Source organism: Pelmatolapia mariae, linkage group LG8, assembly GCF_036321145.2.
Source record: "Pelmatolapia mariae isolate MD_Pm_ZW linkage group LG8, Pm_UMD_F_2, whole genome shotgun sequence".
Lineage (NCBI taxonomy): Eukaryota > Metazoa > Chordata > Actinopteri > Cichliformes > Cichlidae > Pelmatolapia > Pelmatolapia mariae.
Window position 1 is genome coordinate 9,229,120 of NC_086234.1, and position 20,945 is coordinate 9,250,064.

Below are 20,945 nucleotides of genomic sequence, written 5' to 3' on the forward strand. Positions count from 1 at the left end.
ATAAAGTGTGCAGTAAACCTAAAAGATGCATTAGATAAATGCGCCATATTTGCAAAGCAGTAAAATATAATTAAGTAATACTAAGGAAAACCATGAAGAAATGAAGAATTGATTGCTGGAACAGACAATAAGATAAAGTAAGAAAAAATAGATAAAAATAAAAATAAATAAAAATAGAATAAAAAAGACAGAATAGAGTGAAGCAAGGCAGAAAAGGAAAAAAATGACCGCTGGTCACTGTACTGAAAATCATAATGCCAAGCTACTTTCTGATTTTGTATAGAAATACATACAGTGTAAATGACGATGTCTTGGCTAAACTAAATCACTTGCATTGTTGGCAGTGACTGTCATGTTTATGAACAGCCACTCATATTGTTTCTGCATCAAATCAGGAGACCACTCTGTCGCTTCTGTAGAGTTGTCACTTGGCTGCAGCCGAATGTCCTGAGCTGAAGTGGAAATGAAAGGACACCAAAGCATCACACCACAGCATAGGTTGCTCATTCTGTATCACCCCATTCGCCCAATGTTGAGTCTGCTCCCTGCCTGCGAGAGATGCTGTTCACAAGTCATCAGTCAGCTATAAACTGTACACCCAAGCAACATCAAGCAGAGGTGAAAAGAAGCCAACACAAAATTGTAGTTCCTTCAGTGGCCACTGGAGGATAGCCCCAAATGTGATTCCTCATTTAAAAATATTTGTACTTCACAGCTGAAATAAATAAAAATGAATCTGTATATCTAATTTTCCTCTTCATACCAAATGTATTGGAATCTTTTGCTTGCTGATTTTTTTTATGCAAAACTAAACTCTATAAATATATCTTGAGTATGTCAAAATAATGTTTTGTCCACAGACTCAGGACAGACTGTGGACTCAGTTGTTTTATTTTGATTATTATTATCTTTTGATTTCGGGTTTATTCTGGTTAAGACTTTCTAGTTCTTTGGTTTTGGTTACTGTGCTTCCTTGGTTTAGTGTCTAGTCATACCTGCCCATGTCTTCCCTTTGTTCTCTGTTAGTATCGTGTCTCTGAGTTCTGTCAGTGTATCTTTCCTCTTTTACTTTGAAGGTCCGTGTCTGATGTTGGCCTGTTCAGTTTGTGTCCTCCCTGTCTCGTCATGTTAATTAGATTCAGCCATGTCTCCCTCCTGTGTGCAGTTTCCTCGTTTCCTTGTCGAATGTGTTTTTATAGTGTGTGTTCTCTTGTGCTCGTCACTGGTCTGTCTGTATTACCTCTGCATATCATCCCAAGTTCCACTCTGTGTTCCTCTGCAAGTAATCCTGTTTAGGGTTGGGATTCATTTGTTAGATTTTCCCAGTTTAGGTTATTTCTTCTCTGTCCTCAGCCTCTCCATTTCTGTCTATATTTTCACCATGTGTAAATAAAGCTCACTCATCACATCTAAGCCAGTGCCTGCATTTTTGGGTCCTTCACTCACATCTCCACATATCTGCTGCCGTAGGCGTGACATGTCTTTCTTATTTTTTCTTATTTCAACTTGATATGTACCCCACACATATACACCCCACACATAATTTTTTTTTTTAATGTTTAATTTTACGGTGTGCTTACACTAGGCTGCTGTGGCCAAACATATCTGGCCCCCATAATCCAGAGGAGTACACTGGTTAGCAAGGTATGTTTGGCCTCAAGTTGTAGTTTTCAGTGTCATCGGGTTATTCTGGACTTCAACATATCCTTTGTCATTGATAGTGCGATTAGGACTTGGAGGAGCTTTGTTCATTTCTGTCCTGTATGGAAACAAAGAAACACGCAAGTTCCTCACAAACTAGAAAAGCACAAATATCAAGTCATTGCTAGTTCTTCTGTATACCTCTCTGTAGCTGCATTGGTACAAAACCTGATGTAGGTTAGAGATTCATTGATACATAAGTACATATACACTTCCTAACTGCTTATCTCACAAAAATCACAGTAGCACTGTAGTCTTTCCTAGCTGCCACTGAACAAGAGGCAACCCTATGACACTGCGCACTGGTATTTGTCTATAGACCATAAAAAGCATGCTATCATTGATCAGTTTTTCATTTTACATCATTAAGTCCATCTCATTGCCTTGTTGTCACCTTGAAGAGCTACTGGTGTGATTTGGCACTATATGAATATAACTGAATTGAACTGAATCACACAAACACCTCCATTTCAAACAATTTAAACAACTTTTTTAGTGTTTTATATTATTTTATTTTTAGATTTTTTAAGGTGACCTCTGATAAACCTTTATTTATTTTTTATCATATTTATACTGTTAGAATATAAACATTGTCAGAATTTCAAATAATGAAACCAGTAATAATCCCTGTGATGCAGAAGTTCAGGCTCAAACTGTTTGGTATCTGTTCTCTTTTCCTTTGTTTTTCTTGTGGGTCTCAGTCACGATGGCACATTTCTGGTTGGGGCCACACCAAGGCTACTTTTCTGAGGAGCAGCCAATCAGAAGAAAGCTGGCTTTCATGGATAGGGGCTTAAATGTCTTGTTATGCATAGTTTATGAACTAAGGAGCTGAGGATTATTTTGAACTGTAACTCATGTGAAACTTCTCTAGTCAAGTCGAAAAATAAAATATGGAGCAGGAAATGATTGTAATTGGTCCGAGTTAAAGGTTTGGGCTCGACTTTCTGGAAAGACGTGTTCTATCTATGTCTCTGTATGTGAGTATATTTATACTTACATTTCTTCAATGGTGAGATTTGGCTTCCACAAAACCTCAATAGGTAGAGAAACATTTTTAATGCCAAAAAACTGATCTGGATCCCAGGAAATATATTCATTGTGCCAACTCTGCCAATGAAACAAAATGAAGGAAAGGTAAAAATAAGGGCAGAAAGATAAAAGACTGTTCGTTGTTCAGTTTTATGCATCATCTAGTGGCAGAACTCACCATCACAGTCCAAACATAAGGAATAAACTTTTGGTCTTTCTCAACCTGTAAAAAACAGATATGTGACAAAATCATCCTTTGGTTGTTATTTAGAACTCTTAATGCCACTCAACAGTGTAATAAATCCCTTTGTGTCTCTCACCTGAGGCTTCCTAAGTACTATTTATTTAATGGCATGATGCCGTTCAAACCTCTGATCTATATGGCACCAACAGCTCAGGCTACTTTGGGCTCAAAGGGAGAGCTGTGGTCTTTCTAATAAAGTACTTGGTGGGTGTACATGCTTTAACTGCTCCTGAGCTTTGGAAACCAAAACCTCCTGTAATGTAACCCCCTCTAAAATCTCAGATTGCATTAATGTTTGTGTGTGGGCCAAACAGCTGAGATATTGTTGAGCAGGTTTGTCAACTGTATAATTTTGAGTGTGTCAGGTGGATGGTGAAAAACCAGCGTTGTCAACAATCACTATTCTTGACGCTTCACTTTGGTTTGGTTTGCTTCTTTGTTTTTTTATGTAAAGTTTTGAAACATTACTTAATTGTACTTGATATTTATGTGGTAGGAATCAAATAATTTGTGATGTGTTTTGACACAAAGTTTTAGTTGGGTATTTGTCTTATAACATTTAATAGTTAATTGTATTTGTATTAATTTTAAGGTTTTTACTGAAGTGTTTTTTATTGTATAGATTTATCAATTATAGCTTGCATGCTAAAGATGTGTTTTTATGTTTTATGTCATTCTATCTTTTTGACCTGCCCAGGGCCTGCAGATCGAAATTACCTAGCAGTTAAATTTGGTACAATTGATCTTTTCTGTTAGTAGATCAATGTTTTCTTTTCTTTGTACATGGTCCCTGACAAATAAAGTTGAAAGAGAAATAAAATTAAATAGGGGTGAGACTGGATTAAAAACATTAATCTAATTAATTAGAGGCTTTGTAATGAATTAATCTCAATTAATTGCATTTCATCACACAAGAAAATTCACCCCAAAGCGCAAATGTTTTTTTAATTTAAAAGGGTTTTAGTGGGTGGCAGAATCAAATAATAGACAACGACATGGATATTGTAAACTAAAGCTCTTTTATTTCTGAAAAAAAAAAAAAAAACAAAAAAAAAAACAAACCAACATTTAAACTGGATTTCAATTCAAAACAGAGAAACAAAAATAATATCTCTGGGCAAAATTGGGCGGTACTTTAGGTACATTTTCAAAATGGTATTGTCTTTAAATAATTAATAATATAAAGTTCTACATAACACACACACACACATAAAACATATTAAGGATTGTACATTAACATAAAACTGTTGTTGGAACCATACTGAATTTCACCAGAGACACATACACACACACACACATATGTGAAGAGAGAGAGAGAGAGTATGCATAGTATGTAAACAGCTACCAAACAGACATTATAATTCGTCATACAATGAGAATTGGGCAAATCAACAATTGTCATTGACTAATTAATATTGTGCTGAACACAGTCCAAAAGATTCAGTAAGCTACATCAGAGTCTACTGTTTACTATCATAGCCAAGTGACACTTCACTATCCCTACTAATTGATGTTATCTTGTTGTATCTCTGCTGTGCTATCCTCAATGTTGTTGCATGCTGGGGCAGCAGGTTGAGGGTCACAGATGCCAACAGACTATGTAAACTGATCCGCAAGGCCAGTAATGTTGTGGGGATGGAGCTGGACTCCGTTAGGGTGGTGTCTGAGAGGCAGATGTTGTCCAAGATAAAGACAATGTTGGATAATACCTCCCACCCACTCCATGACATGCTGGCTTGTCACAGGAGTATGTTCAGTGAGAGACTGAGATTACCAAAAAGCACCACTGACCGACACAGGAAATCATTCCTGCCTGTGGCCATCTCCCTGTACAACTCCTCCATCTAACACACTGTGAACACTGCAATAGTTACACCTTTTTTACACACACTCTTTTCTACTCTGTAATATTCTTGTCAATTTTCTTGATATTTATTTATAATCACCTCTGTTAATCCTTGATATTAAGAACTGAGTGATCTGTATAAATTAGTGCTATTTCTTAAATGTGTAAAATCTGTAACATAATGTATTGTTTGGAGTTTAGTCTGTTACTGTTACTATTTTTACCATTTCTTCTTGAAGCAACTGTAACCCACATAATTTCCTTAGGGATTAATAAAGTATTCTGATTCTGATTGTTTCAGGATACATGACCTGTCATTCTCCAATGACAAATCTGCTTACCTGTATCTTTTGCTCGTTTCTCCTCCTTCTCTCTTTTTTTGAAACTGAGGACCTGATGGCTTTGAACTTTTCTTGTCCATCTTCCATTGGTTTTAATTTTGCACTCCAGTATGAACACCCATCCCTTAACTCGAGGTTCACCACAACATAACCTAATAAACCTACACCTTAGTTCACAGATTCGCTTTGTCTAGGTTTTATTTCTGGGATTTCGCACAACCCAGGATTACAAATCATGAATACATAACAGGCTTGGATTTACAACATTATGAATGAAATGTGCTCTATTTGGAAGCAGCCGGCTCTCCTGCCCTTTCGACAGATTGTGTGTGAGACTTTAAATCATCAATCTGTAAATTATAAATTTTAAATTGTTATTGATCCCTTTACCCCTAGTCCTAAAGTGTTTATTTATTTTCTTACTCTTCTTATATTTATTGTTTCACTTGCATTGCTGTAACTGGAGCCTCGTCATCTCGTCTCTATATACTGTTCTGTATATAGCAGAGATGACAATAAAGTTTACTTTGACTTCAGCACAGCAGTCTGTATCATGATGTCTGGTATTTTCGTGTTTGTTGGTTTGTTTTTATTTTCTTTTATTTTGCGAGTTGGTTATTAGATGCTGCTCCAGCCAGCCAGAGAATCCCCCGCCGCCCCGCCTTCTCCTCCCTGTGCCGCAAGCAGCGGGCGCACCTCGCAAACGAGGATGCCCTTACTCCCAGCAAATGGGCGATAGAAAACCAATCGGTGCCTATGGCATTCTCAAAATGCGCTGGCTGACGTCGGGGCAGCATGAGTACGAGCAAGTTTCTTTCTTTCTTTTTCTTTTTCTTTTTTTTCGATGCCCGTGATGCCGCCCCCCACCACGATGCTGCCCCGGGCAACCGCCCGTGTCGCCCGTATCAAAAACCGCTACTGGGCACAAACATAAAAGGTTATTTGGACAGTCTGTCTCGCTGATGGTGGATTCTGCTCTGTACAAACTCAGGGCCCTGTTACACAGGGCTTCCTCATATAAATCAGAGTCTGAGGACAACGAAGAGTGGAGGAAGCTCTTTGTCTTTGCTGGCTCATTTGTGGTGGCATCTTTACAATGTTACTGCAGCAGGGCCTCAAGGCTGGTCCAAATCTCCTTTCGCCCTCCCTTTGCAAGACACTTTAAATCCTTAAAGCGTGGGTTGAGCACAGCAGCTATTTTGAGCCACTGATGATTTAGTGAAGCTACACTTTGGGATTGGTCCTTTGTGAAGTTAGTCTTAAATTTCACCATGTAGTGTGAGTCATCATCAGAGACCTCTATGGTGTGATGCAGGTGGCAGAAAGCAGGTAAAACCACTGAACATGAGACATATGTCTCACCTCCAAGAAGCTCAGTCACTAACCTGTAGTAGACAGTTCAAGAAAGTAATTATTCATCTACACAATAACTGTCAACTATAGAGCTTTTTGAAGCGAGAGTAACAGTAAGTTAAAAAAAATAGTTTTACTTACCTGAATGGCTGCATGAAAGTCACCAGCTTTTGAAGTTTTACCAGCTCTGATGGACTTATAATGACTAGCTTGTGCTTTTGCATGTCTAAAGCACAAAAAAACAGCCTCTTGCTTCTTTAGTAGATGCGCATCTATATCCAGAGTTAAATTTAACTGTGTGGAAACATCCTGCATGAGTGACTCTTTCTGTTGCCCCAGTCTTGTTTGCTCCTGGTGTACTTCATATTAGCAGGGTTGTCTGTAATGCATCTAATTTAAAGCTGTTGAATTTTACTTGAAATAGTCTTTCGGCACAGCAGTTGGAAATTTGGATCATCTGACGTTAACTGTAGCACATTTTCTAACCCCCTATCTTCTACCACTAATAGTGGTCTGCAGTCCAGAGCAATCCATTTTGCAAGAGAATTTTTAAGTTTGTCTCATGTTGACTTAGTAATTTTGGTCCTGAACCCAGTCATTGCATCAAGTTTGAGCTTCCGACACCTTTTGTTGGTACTCGGACTGCTAGCGCTAATAGCTCCCACAGTTTCTGTGCTCACTGCAACATGTTTTGCGTTTAGATGGTACCGTAAGGTTGAAGTGCTTCGGTGGTATGCAAACTCCTTTTTGCACAGTTTTCACAAAACCACGCTTTTATCAAGGCTTCAGGTAGTTTTTCGAAATGAAACTTGCCTCCGATCAGTCCTAGCAGTGTGCTTTCTTCTGACTTTAGCCCTTTCTCAACTCTCAAGTACGCGAGTCCGTATTTGCGTTCTCGTTAAGTCCGGACTTTGTAAGTTTGCATGGGAGTCCGGACTTAGTGCGAACGCGAGTACAGACTTGCGATTTGTACAATCGGAACACCAGCGTACTTGATGATGTCACCGGCCTGGAGTTTTTACTGCTGTCCCCTCTTAATTTAATGTTAATTTTCATGTTAAACAGGTAACTTTCAACACCACGAAGATGGGGTACTGGGGTAGATCATCATAGTGATTTATGCTGCAGAAGTAATGTTCCAGATTAGAGATCAACAAGTATTAAATTACTGCCTACTGTCTGAACTGGAATAAAATACAAATGGTAGGCAGAGAGCATAGGCCTGTGGATCGAGTCGAATGAGTCTCATTCATTAACATAGGCACAGCTGTATGAACCAAACTGGCCATTGTACATAGATCATGTTTCTGTTGATGACTTTTCTATGAAAACTATTTTTGTTTGTAAGAACAATAGTGAATGAAGCCCAGTGGTGTCTGGAAATGTTTCTCTGCCAATGTATTGATACCCAGTTAACCATACCTATTTTAATGTAGTGGACTTTTGATATTAGGTACCGTGATATAATATGCGTAGATTATATATTCAAAGTCTTTGCAATTTTACATTGCAGATCATTATTCTGTTCCACAATTTATAGACACGGTTCTTGCTGATTGAATCTCTGCTCAACCTGTTACTGACCCTTTGCCAGTTAACCTAAAGATTTGAGAAGTTTTCCCCTGCTGTTTCTTTGCAATATTACACTGTAAAACTACCAACTTTTTGTGCAATGTTTCTGCCATCATTTTTAAAATTGCCTAATAGTTTTCTTTTCTTTTCTTTTCTTTTCTTAAAATCGTACAGTTTATCAGTTTAAACACACGATATTTTCTATCATTAGTTGTGAAAAACATTAGTGTATTTATGAGATCATTCCAAATTTGGATTCTATTAACATTTTACACAACATCTCAACTCTTTTGTCGATGCTCCTAAGTACATATAGAACTTCAAAATCTGTTGAGCCACAGATTTCAGGATGTGGGTAAAAGCTTTCAGAAGTTCATACAGTCACAATAGCAACATGAAAGAACAGGGAAGTGGGAGAGACCACAGTTAAGTGCTCCATCAGAAGAGGCAGCTGGGTCATGTTTAAGACAGGCAAGACAGCTATGTTTTCTTTTTCCCTCATCAAGCAGAAAATCTTTCGCGGCAATTTCCAAGTTCCCTTCACGCTGCCATTTACTTTCACCACGATAAATGCATCCACTTTAGTCAATTACTGACATTATCAGCTCTACTTAGGTTACTGGGCAAATATCTTAAAAGGACATTAAAATAATACTTTTCCATTAGGCATCAGCATATAATGTTGGTTTATCAACAGCAAAAGATGTCTTATACAGGGAAGGATACAATAACAGTTGAATCAAATGCAATATGATATGAGATGGCATCATTTGCACACCCCTTGAAGAACGGTGCATATGTTACACTGTAAAAAATAAATTAAAAATTACGTTTTTTCATGGACCTTTCTCAGCAATAACCTGTTCCAACTTCTGTAATCAGGCAGAAGGTTCCGCACCATCAGGGCAAAAACAGAGAGGCTCAAGAGGAGCTTCTATCCCCAGGTCATCCGGGTGTTAAATCAGGACATGCTGCCGTTAGTGAATTTTCTATAAGAATCCTTAGCAGGGCCAATCCTTAAACTCCATGGTTGAAAATCATCCTCTACTGTGCTCAAGATACTCTCAGCTGTTTAACTTTAGGGAGGGGAGAAAAGTTTGACACATTTCACAACCATTAAATGTTAGAGACGCCTCTGAAAATGAGGTTATGTTCACTTCTCAAGCAAATACGTCTGCTTGTGCTCACAGTCAAGAACAAATAAGACAATAATAAGACAAAACTGCTAAGTGACACAAGAGGCTAGGGGAAGAGCAAGCATGAAGTGAGATGCCGTGTGCGTACATGTGTGCACAGATGTGTTCTTGGTACCAGTGTGACAAAGTCCAAAAGGCAGTCTGAATATTCAGTCCATCAAGTTCCCTCTGAGCTTTAAAGAAAATAAACTCAGCTTTTCCCTGGTCGTTTAAAGCTTATTAGTTCATACAGGAACTTAAGCAGTCTGGGTGAATGTGTCGCTGTTTTGTTCCCCCATCTCAACCATTTGACCAAGCTTGGTCAGGATTTATTCAGCAGAAAAAACAGGAACAAAAAGAAATTTTAAAAAGTTTTGGGTCTTTTGTTACTCTTGTTTACTTTTAAGCTAGAAAAACAACTGAATGAAGCTACAAAGCTTAATACTGAGAAAATTGAGGTGGAAAATGACTTGAAAATAAAGTGAATTTAAAGGATTTGTATACTTCACCATTAAAAGTCAGCAAGAGCAGGTCAGAAAGATGTTTTTTTTAACAGTTTTTGCAATGTTCTAGTAGGATGCAGATGTAAATGAAGCACACACAAGTACATTGCTTTATATTGCCACATATTTATGTTTAATTGTTTATTAAACGGCTGAACTTCCACCACAGTATACTTTAAACATATTCACAGGGTATTTAAAAGAACGTCAACATTGTGTATATTTCTTATCAAGTACATATTATCATATCTTTTTATTATATCCTTAAGATGAGTATATTAAACATACTACTGCAAACCAACTCATAATTAAGAAATATGGGAGATGTGTATATAAGTATATAAAACATGCAAAAACACTGCTAAAGTTTGGCCGGAGCCGGTATGAAAACACCTCTGATTCGTTTTGAACAGAACCTTGTTATGTGACTGATGTGTAATTGTTATATACGTATGTGCATGTTTTTGTTTTTGTTTTTGGGTTTTTTTGGGGGGGTTTTTTGGGGTGGGGGGGTTGTTTTCTTTTACAATTGTAAGAGAAAAGGCTCAATTGTCTTCTAATAATGATATAATAAATACGTAACAATAACAATCCACTATATTTTTGTAACATATTTTCACTCTGACCATTATGTCCTGTGTTCTCTATTGAGAAAGCACTAGCATATTAGAACATTTTATATTCAACCTTTTACTCAGATGGGCTGAAACTAATGATTTAGAATTTTCTAGATTTTTTTAACTTTTAAAACCAGCTTTGTATGAAAGAGGGTTGGGGACATTGGAAAAAAAACAAAAAACAAAAAATGGGGACGTCTTTTTATTTCATCCTGAATTAAAAGAAAAAAGTCAGCATTGTTTCACAATTTATATATATGAACCATCATCAATAAGTTAAATATATTAAATGTTATATGTTAAATCTGAACACACTTTAATGACCACTAAATGATGTGATTTTTGCTTTCCATGTTAATTAGACAAACAAAAGCTCTTTGGGTAAAAAAAAGTAGTATACTGATACAAAATACTTTAGTAAAAATCAAAGAAAGGGTAGGGTTATAAATACACATGTAATAAAGAGAGTGGAAACAGCAGGGGAACTAAACACTAAACACACAAAAAACTGGAATTGGCTAAAACACTCAGAAACCTGATAAGGGCATACTATACAAGGATGCATCAGGTCAGGAACTACACTTAAATAATAAACTCTATGAATATACAACTAACACTCAATTAGGGATGGGAATTGAGAACCGGCTCCTAGTAGTCTAATTCCGTGGAATCGTTAGTCTGCTTGTCTATTATCAGTTCTTGCACTTGTAGCTACAATTAACTGATTTCAGTTGTAGTCAGAGGAAAACACCAGGACAATTAACAGCTTGTATATAGACATAACATTTATTTTTATTTCACAAAAGGATAATAACATAATTGTAAAGTGCAAACTGTATCTAGGGCAGAAACAACTGTATTATGCTGCTAACACAGCTTTGACTCTTTGCAAGCAGACAGCATGGTAATGCTAGGCTCGCCAAAATCCTAGAGTGACGCTAAAGCTGAGTGTCCAGTCAAGGGCTGCGATCAAGTGAGCAATCATCTGTGAGCTGCTGCTGAACTCCATCAGGTAACAAACAGATGAGTAGTCAGGCTGCAGCCTTTGTTTCTACCTGCTCATGTTTCTACAGTAGACTCACTGTGGAGATTGTTTTTTAGTGTCTGTTTGCTGGTTTTCACCTTTGCTTGTGCTGTCAGCTTTGTGTTCATACCTAAATACTAAGAGAAAGATCATATGTGTGTCCTTATCGGGATAGGGATTTGTGTTGCTGTGTGGGACTATAGCCTCAGTTTATACTGTTAAATGGTAATTATGAAAGAGTGTGTTTCAGGTCATTTTACAGAATAAGATGAAAGTAATGTTAATAGTAGTATAATTAATTATTTTCTCCTTGGAGTAAGTTACTGCATTACCTTTAAGAAAAGTGTTCTGCGTAATATGTGTAATACATTACTTTTTTGATTATGACCTGACACTGATCACAACACTACTAACAGTCCAGTTTCTGAAAATTTAACTGGTTTCTAAAATGTTTTTGTTTTGGACAAATAAATTAACTGCAACAGAGTAAGAAATAAGTTCATGTGTTTTCTTTTTTGTTTTTGTTTTGTTGTTGTTTTAACTTTAACCCTACTTATCCTCAGCACTGTTCCACAATGAAACCATATATGCTAAAAACACAGTGACTGCACTCAAATAAAAAATTATGAAAACCTTGTTGATTTTTTTAGCCATTCTGGTCCAGTAGCCAGACTTCCTGTTGCTGCTGAGCAAAGTCATTGTTTTCCTTGTCTCCTGCAGCTCATCGGACACCTTTTCCAGAGCAAAGGACACCTCTGTCAGTTTACTGCTGCTATCCTGAAAAGTGGTTTTATAGAAATGTATTTACATTTTTTTGGAATGGAAAAAACAAAACAAAAAACATGCTTAAAAGTCTAATTTAATTCCAACCTTTTGGGTCACAGATGAAACAGATGCATTTATTTCTTCACCAGATACCTCATAAACTGAGGGACAGTGGCTACATATTTTAATGTCTGGAATAAATATTAGACACAAAGATGAATGCAACACAACTAAAACTGCATGAGCGATATAGTTTGTAGAATGATTTGCTATGATTATGCTCACTTCTAAAAAAGCTCTGAAAGTCATGGTTGTCCTCTTTGACCCCATAGTTGTCTGCCATGTTTCCGTCTCCGTCTGTCTCATCTTGGACTGCAGAGTCTTTCTCAATCAGATGCATCACCAAAATTGTCTCCAGGAGGCTGAGCAGCATCAGAGTAAAAATCCCAATGCAATAGACAGCTGAGGAGAGCAGGCAGCATTATTAATGTGGACAAATCTGTGACTCCAATAAGGTCTGATTGCTGCATCCTGACGTCGTGGAAAAGCCAGAACTGAAGTCTGTCGACAGCCCTCTCCAGGTAGAGGTGAAAGTCCTGGGCGTAAATTCGTATCCAGGCCGGGCCTGGTCCACGACGTTGGGGTCCAGCCAGATGACCTGAACAACCAGCAAAAGACGACTGAGGGTGAGAAAACACTTTTTGGTCTTAAACCGCCGGAAGGGTTTAGAAGAATGCGCAAAATAGGTTAGAAGTAGCCGGAATTACTTCAGGAAATGCGCAAAGGTTTGCTGTAGCCGTAATTACTTTCGAAATACGCGTAAAATAGGTTAGAAGTAGCCGGAATTACTTCGGAAAAACACGTGAAATAGGTTGAGTTCGCCAGAAGGAACTAAATTTAGGCTGGTTTTAGAGGTAGCCGGAATTACCTCGTAATAAATTATATTTAGACTGGTTTCAGAAGTAGCCGGAATTACTTCGTGACAAATTAGCGCGCAAATGTCTATCTGTGTGTATGTATATGTGTTTTGTGTATGTGTTTTGGAGGTAAACTAATTTTACAGCACAATACGCTGCTGAGTTGCCTCCAGTTGTTATTGTTGTTTTATTTGCTGTAAGACGCTGAAGTACTGGTGACGAAGAAGTAGGTTGGGTTCTGTCCCGTAAAACTGACATCGCTCCGTGGAAGTAGTCCCGGAGTAGAAGGGCGTGTCAGCAACCACTTCTGAGTCTCATACCAGAGAAAGCTCTGCAGTTGTGTTGTAACAATGGGGAATCAGCCCACAAAACTCACTGCTGACGAGCAGTGGTTAGAAAAGAAATGTCCAGGCGCCGGACAAATCAGTGCTTGTAGATGGAGAAATCCTAAGAAAACAAAATGTCCCACTTGGGAAGGGAAATGCAGCCCCTCAACACTTACACAGTTGAAAGAAGCTCTTTTGCAAGAAATAGCAGAAACAAAAAACTTAAAAAAGAAAGGAAAACTCTCGCAAGAATCACAATATTTCCAGGCCTGGAAAGAAGAAGCAGTTAGACGAGAATGGAGAATAAACAAGCAAAATTAACACCTGATGAGAAATGTTTAGAAAAACAACAAACCAGATCAGGCCTAATCCAAGAGAAAGACAGAGGAATGCTTAGCGGAACAGCAAGAGGTAGAGGTAGGCCTATACACACACCAAAAAATAGCTTTAAAACTGCATACTGGAGATGTGGAAAAGAGGGACATTTTGTACGTGACTGTAAGAAACAAAGAAGCAGTTCAGACTAGGAAGTACTTAATAATCCCTGGTTAAATTAAAGATTGGAGATCAAAGTAGAAGTTTAAAAAGGGTTGGATACAGACCCAACTGAATATATATATATATATATGTATATATATATATATATATATATATATATATATATATATATATATATATATATAAATACTCTTAGGAATAAACAAAAGTTTAAATCAAATTAGAGCTTATCTCTATTCAAACTAATAATAGGGAGCATAGCAACCTTTAAATTGGCATTACCAAATGAAACAAAATTGGTTAAATAACCATGCCCAGAATGAATAGAATGAATGAAAGTAGATAATTCACACAAAAACATTTTAAAATAAAATAGAGAGATGCATAAGGTATATTAAGGCTGCGTCATTGTTCAGCCAAGGACAGAGTGTGAGAAGGTAGATGTCTCCAGCTTGGGAGGGGGTGAAACTGCAGCTCACCCCCAAGCCCTGGATGGACACATAATAAAATATAAAATAATAATTTGTGTATATTAGTAGTATAGTAGTATATTCTAATATACTAATAAATATTGTAATGTACTATTGCTGTTATAAAAAAAATAACATTAATAATATTAACATTAAATAATAAGAGGCACCTCAGTCAGTTATGATGTGAGGTGGATAATTGTTAAAAGTAGTCTGATTCAAGCTTAAGGTTTGCTCAAACTCAGTACAATGATATATGAGATGAAGAAAATAAGGAAAACACCTAATCTAATCAAGTGCATAGAGACACTTGACCTGTTTGTAAACCTGTCATCCTGGATGAGACTTTGTTGTGATGAAGAGCAATCCTGTACTAACAACTAATAAGCCAAACCCTGTATACAACAGCTAAAGCTACAGGTTTGAGAAGCTGAGTTAAATATGTGGACACTACCAAGCTGTTGAGCAAGTTACACATTTTTTATTTTTATTTGTTTTTTAGACTAGAAGATGCATGTCTGTGAGCTCAGTTTTTTTCCTCACATTTCTGCTTTGTTACTGGCAGCAACTTTTTTCTTTTTGCGTCCTGACTCGTGTGTAAAGCCTTAATGACATCGGCAATTTGTTTTTGTTTTTGTTTGTTTGTTTTGTTGGTTTGAAAAATAACTTTGTGATCATACTTGTGGATCACAGTGACACATAATGATTAGGCATATGACTTACTAATACCTAGTTTTGGAGCTGTGAGCTATGAGCTGTAGACAATGCCTAGTTTTCTTTTCTAACTTAAAAGTTTGAAATATGTAAGATGTGTGAGATGTGTGAATTCGTTGGAACAAAATAGAAATGACCTAAAATGCTTTAAATAAAGATGTAGTGTTGCATCTACAACGGAGAAAAAGAAGCATACAGTAACTTGAAACTAGCATTATGGACAAATACAGTTTTAGCATTGCCTGACTATGGTAACCCTTTCTACTTACATGAAAGCAGTTTTGACAGCAGTAGCTTCAGTTTTACTCCAAGCCAATTTGTCCTGCCTCACACGTGCAAGACAACTGTCGTATGTTGGAATCTTGTTGTCACAATCTCACATTAGAATCCAGAAGTGTGGTCATTTGAACCCGAGCACACTTTTGGCCTCACCCGAAGAAGGTCATCCACACTGCTGTATGCGAGAATTAGATGAGGAGACAAAGCCACGTGCTGACATTTACAGCACACCACAACCCGGCTCAGCGTCTAAAAATAGTCATAAAAAGTGAAACCACTAACATCCTCATACTCCGCTCAGAGTGCAGAACTCAAAGCAGTCATATGTGCTAAATTGGCCGCACAACGAACTGTAGACATATTAATGTCTGCATCCTCTATGCAAATACCACTTGATGTTCTTAAGGATGGACAGAAAGCAGCACCAACCATAGAACAGAAGAAATGGTTAGAAGTGTGGAGCACAACTAAAAGATGATTTAATGACTTGTGAAGGAAGACCAATACTTCCTAAATCCCTATGTCCCTGCACAGAACAGCAGCATTAGTGACACATGGGGTGACCCATGTGTCCTCAGGGCGGATAGTCCAGGTCCTTAATACACACTTTTATACTCTAGTGATTATAGATTTATTCACAAAATGGCCAGAGATTTATCTAGTGTAAAAAGCAGATGCAATCTCAGTTGCAAAAAGTGACCCTTAGAAAAATCCGTCAGAGAAACAAGTCTGGCAGAATGGATGGCAAAACTACTAGAAAATAAGGATATTGTTTTGAACAATAAACTGCCGTAAGACTCTTCTTCAGTCTCTTGCAGGTTGAAACCAAGTGCTATTGACAACACCCATAGCCTGTAAAATTGCAGAGAGACCATCTTGGATACATCAGAGCCACTGCAAAAAGGTTGAGGTCCCGGGAAGCCCAGACACCAAGGAGGAAGCGCCTATGCCTGGTTGTTTCGGGGGTGAGGGTGGTAAGTGCGATTCTTGGGCCCCCGTGGGGTAAGCCCGCACTCCGCTCTCTATCCGATCAACTTTAGGCAGCCAGGTGTAGGTGTGAAGGGGAACCCTGGTGGTTACCTTGACTACAAGGCTCACCCTTACAGGACCCCGGCTGATGCCAACAGCAGCCGAGCCACGAGGCAGAAAGAGAAGATGGACGTACGACAACTTACACCTAATGGACATGACACAAGATCACATCCATCTTTGGATGAAAAATGCCTGATACAGATATGTGTTTAACAAAACCACAGAGAAAGACTGTTACGTCTGCTCGCACATGTCGAGCACATTAACACAACCATATATGGGAAACACCCTGGGACAGGTGCACTAATTCTGATCTCCGACCACCTTCAGAGTGACTTTTGTAAAGTGCACAACAACAACAACAACATCGTCATCCTGATCCAGGAAGAAACGCTCAACTTCAACAGTCAGACCACATGACTCAACCTGGGAAACCGATGTACCTGAAGAATTCAAACTCTGGACAATTGGACAAAAGGTACTCAACTCACTCTTCCTGTGGGCAGGAGTTGGAAAACATGCTCTCAGAAGTGAGATACTGGACTATAGATTCGGCTTGTTTCTCAAAGCATCCTGCAAGGTCAACGAGGGACAACATCAAGAAATAGACGCTCTCAGAATTGCTGTAATGCAACATTGTGTAGCACTGCACATGATCCTGGAGAGAGGAGGATTGTGTGTCTTATTCAACACCACATGCTGCACCTACGTACCAGATGTAATGTACATTCTTTAAACATGGCTTCAGATGCTATAGAGACTGTTGATCGTCGTTGGACTTTTCCTGATTTTATTTTGTTTTCTTTATTTGAGTTATTCCTTGTTTAAAAGTTGCAATCTCACAGATGATAAGTTTATCATTCACAGCATATGCAAATGTACTGGAATCATTGAAGATCATAAGGTTTCCTTTCCTATTGGTTTCATGAAGATGAAATGTAACTAATGATGTAGTAACTGAAAATGTGAAAAACAAGTAGTTACTCACTGATAAATTGTACATTTCATTTCTCTGATAAACAGGGCCGGATGTCAGAAGATAATTATGTTTTGATCAGTTACATGAAATGTATTCTTTATATTTATCAGTTAAGCATATTTATACACGACCTTTTGCCTAGAAACCTGTGTGCTAAACTTCTGCAGATACTAATCGCATCCTGTTGTTCTGAACTTTTAGATGTAGAAGAAAACCAAGCTCAGCGCTTTTACGAGAACATACAGATGTAGAAAAGGGGAAGTCCCGCTACTGAAGTGATGTTATCTATGTAACACACACACATACACACACACACAACACACACACACATACAGACAATCTTGTATAAATAAAGGTCGCAGACAGTCGCGGTTCGCAGGTCGTGCGTCCATGGCTGCCCTCGCGAGTAAAAATGGAACTGCAGTGTTTGTGTGTTTTCTAACTCAGACGTCTCAGCTGAAGAACGGCAGGGTGATTTAAAGAAATCCCCTGTCACTATTGATTAAGTAACCATGTGTGCAGTCAAACACACTTATTTACCTATAAGTGGAATACTGTCTGAAGAGCTGGGCAGAATTTCATTGAGAAGAAACTGCATCACTGTGACAGCAAGCAAGACAGTAACCTTGAAACTGAGCTTCTCCCCTCCAGTGTCTGAGATCAGGAAGGAGGCCAAGTCCAGAGTCAAAAAGAAAAGAATTGGCAGAATGAAATTGGCAATGTAGAGGACAGACCTCCTCTTCATGGTAATCTGTGAGTACACAAAAATTACATTTCTTGATCCCAGGAAATATGGTGGGCTTACCATTTTTCCTTTTGTTCTCACATTTACTTTTATTAATAATCTTACACACTCCTAAACATATACTGCAAATTATGACCATTAATTAATACATAAAATACTTAACTTATTAGTAAAAGTTCTTTAAATTGGCAAGTGACACATTGCTTTACAATTGAACTGAGCCAACCCATTAAAGCATAGGTCAATACATGGTAAATGGACTGGTTCTTATATAGCACTTTTCTACTCTGAGCACTCAAAGGGCTTTACATAACTTGCCTCATTCACACAAGGACTTTTTTCTATGCTCTTTCTATCTAACATTCACACACGACTTGGGGTTAATATCTAACCCAAGGATATTTAGCATGCAGACTGGAGCAGACTGCTCACGTGCTCTGGAAGCACATGGCATCAAGGCTTGAGTTGCGACTGAGTGGTTACAGTAGACAAGGCTAATGTAAAAGTTGTCTTTTCTGTGTTTCTGCTTCCAGAAATACTTACAGTGTAAACAATGATAGTTTGGTTGAAGATAAAATTGTCATGTCTGCTGACGACTGACATGTTCTGGTACAGCCACTCATACTGTGTGTGCATGTTGTCAAGAGACCACTCTTGCATTTTTGTTTCGTTTGTGTAGGGCTGTAACTTTATTTCTGTATCTGAAAAGGAATATAAAAATAACTATTAGCTAAACAAGGAATATGCATACTACACAGCCATAAAAAGGGACCACCTGGACATAACTAAGCAAACATGAAAGAGCTTTCCATCCCTGTACTGAAGGTATAGGTTATGGGTTATATGTTGCAAGTTTTAGAACACCCCAACATCTGTGTCTGACCTCACAAATGCACTTTTGGCACTTTTGCATAAACACGCTCCTAAACCTTGTGGAAAGCCTTCCCAAAGAGTTGAAACTGTTATAGCTTCAATGGATGGGCTGACAACATATCAAACCAAGAATCTGCCTTCACACACATATGAAGTTGCGTGACGTGTGTGAAGGCAGATGAACAAATTAGTGCAGTCACATAAACAGAAACTGCAAGATCTGCCTTCAATTTCTATGCTGCCTCTCTGCAGCTTCTCTCCTCCTGTCATCCGCCCAAAACCTCATTCTAATAGAGAATATGTCTGCTCTCAGATCAAACTATCCAAAAATTATTTAAGCCTAAAAATTCATAAAAAACAATATAGCATCTTCTTCAAAATTTAGCAAGAACGTGTTAATTGTGTTCACAAGTATGCTTAAGAATCACGATTGAATAGTGATAAAATGCTAGCAATTTTACTATCCTTATACTAACATCTGCTCTTACCGGTAGTAAAATTTACAAAAGAAAAATAATATTAAGCAGCTTATTTGTACAGTTTTTCAAAACAGTCCCAGTTTCTCATGTGACCCCTTGGAAATAAAAGTTATGGATTGTATAAGCTTATTAAACTGATGCCATGGTGAATTCATGCTGTCAGGTCACACACAAAATATCAGTATGTGACCTTTTTCCTTTTTTCGCCAGGCAGCACATGTTATGACATCTAATATTGTGTATTTGAGAAAGTACACACAAACAGAACTTTTTGTTGGCTCACCGTCATGCATGATGGACCTGAAGGAGAGGTTGCAGCTCTGACTGTCAAAGGGGAATTTGTAAACCTGCATCTTGCAGGTGCTTACCACGACCTGGTCATTTCTAAATTCAGTGGAACCGTCATAAACAATGGTAAGATAAGGACTCGGAGAAGCTTTGTCCTTCTCTGTCCTGTACAAGAGCAAATGAGAACAGATTATGGTACAAATTATAGTAAATCCAGGGCTCTAGACTAACTTTTTGCCATGGTTGCACTGGTGCACCTAAATTTTATTTTTAGGCCCACCAGAACAAAAATTAGGCGTACCCAAATTTCTTAACTGCATTGCTTAACACTGCAGTTTTACATGTTCACGTTTTTTTTGATTTGTAAATATTGATTTGTAAATGATTAACTACCAACCTTTCAACACAAAGCTCTTTATTTGTAGCAGAGTTCTACAAGAAAGATTACTTAAACATGCTTGTGCTTAAAGTGCTTCGCTGAGCTGAAATTTCAACATTTAAACAAATTTAAAACATCTCAAGATATATTAAATAAAAAAAATCTAAATTAAAAAGTTCCTCAAAGTGTCAAAGGCTTCAATCTGAACATTTCAATATCCGAACAACTTGATATCTTATGGACTGTCCTCCATTGCAGTCACACGCCCCTCAGATGCCCCTCAGATGCCCCTCAGATGGCCAGCTCCTGTAATTTGGCTTTCTTAATCTTTCACCTTGGGTGAACCAGCTTGCCACACTCTCTCTAGCATCAAAAATCTTCCAGACTTGGCCCCTCCACACTGATTCTTATCAGGTCATCCACTGTCTCTGAATGAAGGGATGCTCTTGTGTCTGATTTAATTCTCTTCTGTGCAGAGAACCCTCTTTCACATAGCGCAGCTGAGACAGGTAGGACCAGCATAATGTGTACAAGATGCAGGATGTTCTGAGAGAAAAATACATTCAAGAGATTTATTGAACCAATGTGTGTTAGATAGCAAAACTCACACAATCTTAGGAAAGAACATAAACCAAAACTGACCTTGTACTCTGAGCAGTACGGCTCTCTGGTCAACATGAGCTCCCAAAGGCTGAGGTAGGTCTTGTCTTTGAACATCCTGGCAATTAACAGCTTCAAACTTACAAACTCTTCTTTTGCAAGCTCTGCGTTTACACCATTTCTGAAAATGATG

General features: G+C 38.0%; 1 protein-coding gene across 1 annotated transcript; it reads right to left on the reverse strand.

Annotated features, from left to right (window-relative positions):
- Positions 1-315: 315 nt before the first annotated feature.
- Positions 316-20,869, reverse strand: LOC134633468 (5-hydroxytryptamine receptor 3A-like). Its single transcript, XM_063482306.1, has 6 exons — positions 20,802-20,869; positions 19,769-19,938; positions 18,677-18,834; positions 17,929-18,139; positions 12,459-12,635; positions 316-452 (listed from the first exon to the last, which is right to left on the reverse strand). The coding sequence occupies exons 1-6, from the start codon at positions 20,867-20,869 to the stop codon at positions 316-318; spliced, it is 921 nt and encodes a 306-aa protein (XP_063338376.1).
- Between the last annotated feature and the right edge of the window lie 76 nt (positions 20,870-20,945).